Genomic DNA, 6,155 nt, shown 5'->3' on the forward strand with positions numbered 1-6,155 from the left:
GTGTGTGTGTGTGTGTGTGTGTGTGTGTGTGTGTGTGTGTGTGTGTGCGCGCGCTTGGGGGTCTATAACTTAAAAGAAAAAAAAAATCTCTGTTTTCACACATTACAGAGTTTAAGGAGGTTGCAGACTTAAATGCTTGTTCCAGTTTTTCCATCTCCTCGTCAACACTTGTTCTTTCCTTTCCTGTCTTTCTCTGTCTCTATTATGGTCATTCTAGTGGGTGTGAAGTGGTATCTCACTGTGTTTTTTTTTTTTTTTTTTAACATCTTTATTGGAGTATAATTGCTTTACAGTGGTGTGTTAGTTTCTGCCTTATAACAAAGTAAATCAGCTATACATATACATATATCCTCATATCTCCTCCCTCTTGCGTCTCCCTCCCACCCTCCCTATCCCACCCCTCTAGGTGGTCACAAAGCACTGAGCTGATCTCCCTGTGCTATGTGGCTGCTTCCAGCTAGCTATCTATTTTACATTTGGTAGTGTATATATGTCCATACCACTCTCTCACTTTGTCCCAGCTTACACTTCCCCACCCATGTCCTCAAGTCCATTCTCTACGTCTGCGTCTTTATTCCTGTCCTGCTCCTAGGTTCTTCAGAACGCTTTTTTTTTTTTTAGATTCCATATATATGTGTTAGCATACGGTATTTGTTTTTCTCTTTCTGACTTACTTCACTCTGTATGACAGACTCTAGGTCCAGCCACCTCACTACAAATAACTCAATTTCGTTTCTTTTTATGGCTAATATTCCATTGTATATATGTGCCACATCTTCTTTATCCGTTCATCGGTCGATGGACACTTAGGTTGCTTCCATGTCCTGGCTACTGTAAATAGAGCTGCAGTGAACATTGTGGTACATGTCTCTCTTAATTATGGTTTTCTCAGGATATATGCCCAATGGTGGGATTCCTGGGTCATATGGCAGTTCTATTTTTAGTTTTTTAAGAAACCTCCATACTGTTCTCCATAGTGGCTGTATCAATTTACATTCCCACCAACAGTGCAAGAGGGTTCCCTTTTCTCCACACCCTCTCCAGCATTTATTGTTTGTAGGTTTTTTGATGATGGCCATTCTGACTGGTGTGAAGTGATACCTCACTGTAGTTTTTTGTTTGTTTGTTTGTGGTACACGTGCCTCTCACTGCTGTGGCCTCTCCCATTGCAGAGCACAGGCTCCGGACGTGCAAGCTTAGCGGCCATGGCTCACGGGCCTAGCTGCTCCGCGGCATGTGGGATCTTCCCGGACCGGGGCACGAACCCGTGTCCCCTGCATCGGCAGGCGGACTCTCAACCACTGCGCCACCAGGGAAGCCCCTCATTGTAGTTTTGATTTCCATTTCTCTAATGATTATCTCACTGTGGTTTTGGTTTGTATTTCCCTAATGACTAATGATGTCGAGAGTCTTTTCATGTGCGTTTTGGCCATTTGTACATCTTCTTTGGAGAAATGTCTACTGGGTCATTTGCCCTTTTTTAAATATAAATGTTCTTTTAATATTTCATAACCAAAACATTTTCAAATTGTGCATTAGCAGATACTCTCTTTCCCTGTGGTGGCAGTAATGAGGAAGGCCTTTTAATCAAGCTGCTATGGAAATAGGTTAAAGCTCAAAGATCCCTTGGAAGCCAGGTAGTTTTAAATTGCCGACCATATTGGCTCAGAGTAAATACGATGGAGAGATTTATTTGAGTGAGGAGTAAAGGAAGTTATATTATTAAGAACCTTTAAGCATAAACCTAAACAAAAAAATTGCCTTAGAAAAGGTATTTTTTTAGATACATGGGTTTCCCTAATGTACTTATTTTTTCATTCACCAAATTCTTTTACCCCTTGAACTGGGAGTAGGATGTTAAGATATTTAAATAAATTTTTGTGTGGCTGATGTTGTCTGACTCCTTTCCTTTCTTTCTTATCTTGCCTTAACTTTCCCATTATATCACCTGTGCATCAAGCAACGTAAAGATAACTATACTGTCCGATTTACCGGTAGATGTTAACTGACTGTTTTCTGTGTTCCAGGGACCATGCTCTACTGTTTCATTTCTTGTATTATAAAATTGACTGGGTAGTTGTGATTTACTCCATTAGTATTTTTTTTTTCAGAAATACTTATACTGATGACTACATAAAGATCTGACCGATGAAGAAAGACTGTTCTTGACAGATGGGTCCTAGGACTTATTTGCTAGCCTGGTTTTTCTTTGCACTTTCTTATCAGTTACTCTGAATATTTTTGTTCATGTCATTGTAGCCACTTCCTGAGAAGTTTGTGGTGAAAGGTGTTGTGGATCGTTTTTCAGAAGAGTTTGTGGAGACCAGAAGAAAAGCTTTGGATAAGTTCCTGAAAAGAATTACAGATCATCCTGTCCTTTCTTTCAATGAACACTTTAATGTTTTCCTTACTGCTAAGGTAAGCAGAATTTTTCATGTTCCTCTCCCAGGTTAGCATTCTTTGGGCTCTTTCTTAAAAGCTGTTTTGATCTCTCGCAAGCCACCCCTGTAGTGGGTGTCACAGAATTGCTCTGGGTTTGTTTTTTTTTGTTTTTGTTTCTGGTGCTCATCGGCCCTGGCACGGTTTCCATGTTAGAATTTAGGAGAAATATCCCCCTGCAGCAGTCAAGGAAGTTACAATAGTTTCACTTACCAAAAGCAGGGATAAGTGTTTCCCTACACACTTAACTGGCGATATTACTGGGTGAGGCCGTTCTGACCAACGGTGGGCACGAAAGGGAAAGTGTTTATTGAGTGTTTGGTAAGGACATATTTCACAGGAGCCCTGTGAGTATTTGCTTATAGCCTCATTTCACAGGCAAGGAAACTAAAGTTCAGGGCGTGTGTACTAGTTCAGCTGGCATCACTAGGATGTGAAGTAGGGTCATTGTGGCTCCTGAGGCCACAGTTTGCACAGACTGCCCGACCAAGAGTAGTTCGGCATTACTTGCCCACGGCCAAGTTCCTAGCCAGTGGGCATTTCCCAGGCGCTTGCTAGGGAAATAGTTGGGGCCTACACAGCTGCCAGATTCTATGTATTCAAACTCAAGCTGGCGCCTCCGACTTTTCTGTGAACTTCCCTGTTGGCAGAACTGACCGGCAGCCTGAGGCGCTCGACTCTGATTGTCTGCAGATATGGGAGCTCGTGGTCAGACCCTTGTGCCAGCTTCCCTCCAGCCCCATCTGTTTAGTTTCATGTGTCCTATTCTCACATTCAGGCCATAGGTAATTCATTCCATGTTGGCAAGGGTATTAAGGCCCAGGTACTTTTCAGTTTTCTTTTTCAAAATGGCAAAATGGAGAAATATTTACAGACAACACCAGTTGCCGTAAAGACGTTGGAGGGGACCTAAGAGCCACCTGGCAAAGTCCTCCAGTGTTGTGGGTTTTCTTTTTTACTTTTTCCTGGACCTCAGTTGGCACTTAGCCTCCTTGATGACATTCCTGTTCCTCTTCTTTTTTTTCCTGGAAACCTTTCCCACACAGGTCAAACTTGTGTTCTTTTTAAAAATAAGTATTTCCTGGTGAACTGCTTCTCGGACGTAGTTCTTCCAGTGACTACACAAAGTAAAATCCACTCTCTTCTCCAAAAGTGCAGCTCACTGTTTCGCCCAGATTAGTGGTTCGTTGTCCAGGCAGGCCCTCAAGTTTCATCATTTTTATTGAATAAAGAGACAAAGGAGGAGAAAGCTTGGACCCCCGGTCATTAGGAATTTGTGTAAAGAATAAGTAGGAAAGGTGGTTTTTTCTTTTCTTTTTTTTTTTTTTTTTTTTTTTTTGGGTATATGTGGTGTTCATCTGTGGACCAAGCAATATGAACTGATTTTATTTTTAATTTGCTCAATTTTGTTACTGAAGTATAACGTACATAGAGAAAAATATACAAATCACAGCTCAATAAATGATCACAAAATGAACATACCTTTATAATCACTATCCAATCAAGACAGGAAATCCCCAGCACACTGGAAGCCTCTCTCATCTCTGCTCCCAATCACTACCACCCCCTCCTCCCCAGGGTAAACAGTATCCTGATTTCTATCATCAGAGATAACTGATTTTTTTTTTTTTAAACCCTCCAAAGTCTTAATCAAAATCTAACTTGACGTGAGTGAATACGGGGGAGTTGGCTTGTTTAAAAACAACAGCCTCCTGCCTTAGTTCAGTTTTATTTGCTGAAGCAAATGCACTAAATAACCTCATCTTTTCTTTTATTTCTTTTTAATTGTGGGAAAATACACATGACATAAAATTTACCATCTTAACCATTTTACAGTGTACAGTTGGGAAATGTTAAGTATATTCACCCTGTCGTACATCTAATCTCCAGAACTTTTTCATCCTGCAAAACTGAAACTTTGTACCCATTAAACAATAACTCCCCATCTCACCTACCCCGTACCCCCGTCTTTTCTCTTAAAACGCTTTGAATAACTTGGTCCTTTCCTTAGATAGGCCACTGACATGCTCTGCCATAGTGAACGCAGAAGCTCTCCTCTTCCTTGTGATGACATGATCTCACCACAAATTAGAAGGGCCCTTAAGAAGAAACCACTGATGCTGGGGGAGGTGGAGGATGCTTAGTATCAGCTGTGTTCAAATCAGTGTTTTCATCGTTGGCAGAATGGGTGCAGCAGTCAGATAGGTACGACTAAATAACTGTACTCAACACGTTAATGAACTTGGTTAACTGGGGATTCTTTGTAAAGTGCTACTTGAAGTAGAGTTTATGCAGTCCAGTGAGTCCATTTGGATCGAACCCTGATCCAAAAAAACATCGTGGAGCAATTCCTAGAACTCCAGGGCTTCAGTTACGGTCTTGTGAAAGCCTGGTGCCTACAGGGATGCTTTTATCTAGAGTGTATGAGGTTAGAAGGGGGAGATAAGATCATTATTTTATTAAAAATGTTTTTCTTTGGCTGTGGCATGCAGGGTCTTAGCTCCCCAACCAGGGATTCAACCCTCGCGCCCTGCAGTGGAATCGCGGCGTCCTAACCACTGGACCTCCAGGGAATTCCCCGAGATGGGATCTTTAGAACATTGTCTCAGGCAGGTGGCATAGAAAGGAAGGACAGAGATGGAGGGAGGGAGCTTACAGGAGGTTGCTGCCGTTTTTAAGATCGGTGAGCTTCGCATGTATTTCACATGCTGACGGATTAGAAGTTGAAATTATAGACAGGAGAGAAGGGATGGTTGAGAGGGCAAGGGCCTTGGCTGGTGGGGGAAGTGTGGACAGGAGAGGGCAGAATCAAGAGCAGAAGTGAAGGCCTTGGCTGCATGGAGGAGGAGGACGTGAAATCAGGAGGGATCTACATTTCAGGCACTTTTGGAGACCTGAGCGTGGGATGGTGTGTCACGTGGGAAGGGGCTGTCAGAGAGCTGTGTTAACCTCTGCTCTATCCCTGCATGAGGCGAGGTCACCAGAAAGCAGTGGCCTTGTGCCGTGTTCCCTTCTCTCCCTGTAGACCTGTCCCTCTAGGACTGGGAATTATCATTCTGTTAGTATCGAGGGTAGACATAAGGAACAGACACCTGCATCTTCTGTAAAACCACTTTTGAAGGCACCATTAAGGTAAGTGACATAGAACAATGGGAAGATACTGAAGATTCCCCTTAGAGTTTAATGATAGGAAGAAATTTATTTTACCTGGCAGACTAATATGCTTTTTAGGTTTCAGTTCAGTGGAGTATGCAGCTGAACGTATTTCCCGTTAATACCTCAACCAAGAAATCCAGGGTAAAATGTTTTGTCATTTGCAGCATCTATCCTTGGCCTGGGTTTTGTAGCACCACCTTTCCTGTCACTGTCTCCTGCTTCTCACCCTCCACTTCCCTTATATGGCTTTGGTTAGGATATAAATAAATGAATGGAATGAATCTCAGCTCTTGAATTTTGCTCCTAAAGACAATTTAGGATATTTTGTATAGGACAAAGGGACACTTTTTTTAAAACTTGTATTTAAACAGTTGTGTTTAAAGGAAGGTGTGCTGGGTGAGTGAACCTGATTGGAAAGGTAGGAGTCCAGCTCTGTATAAAGAGACCTGGGCTTAAAGGTGCAGGAGTATGAGCGTGGTGGCTGTGATGGCTGTGATGGCAAGGAGAGGAGACGTGTGTGTGTGTGTGTGTGTGTGTGTGTGTGTGTGTGTGTGTGTGTG

General features: G+C 42.5%; 1 protein-coding gene across 3 annotated transcripts in view; it reads left to right on the top strand.

Moving 5' to 3' along the window:
* Positions 1-6,155, top strand: part of SNX30 (sorting nexin family member 30) — a 105,491-nt gene that overhangs the window by 65,366 nt on the left and 33,970 nt on the right. For all 3 annotated transcript variants that reach the window (XM_029201347.1, XM_029201348.1, XM_029201349.1), the window contains one exon: positions 2,260-2,418. In XM_029201347.1, the coding sequence (XP_029057180.1) occupies positions 2,260-2,418 (159 nt within the window). The remainder of the gene's footprint in view (positions 1-2,259; positions 2,419-6,155) is intronic.

The sequence above is a fragment of the Monodon monoceros genome, unplaced genomic scaffold (genome assembly GCF_005190385.1).
Source record: "Monodon monoceros isolate NGI ecotype Baffin Bay Population unplaced genomic scaffold, NGI_Narwhal_1 Super_Scaffold_5, whole genome shotgun sequence".
Classification (NCBI taxonomy): Eukaryota; Metazoa; Chordata; class Mammalia; order Artiodactyla; family Monodontidae; genus Monodon; species Monodon monoceros.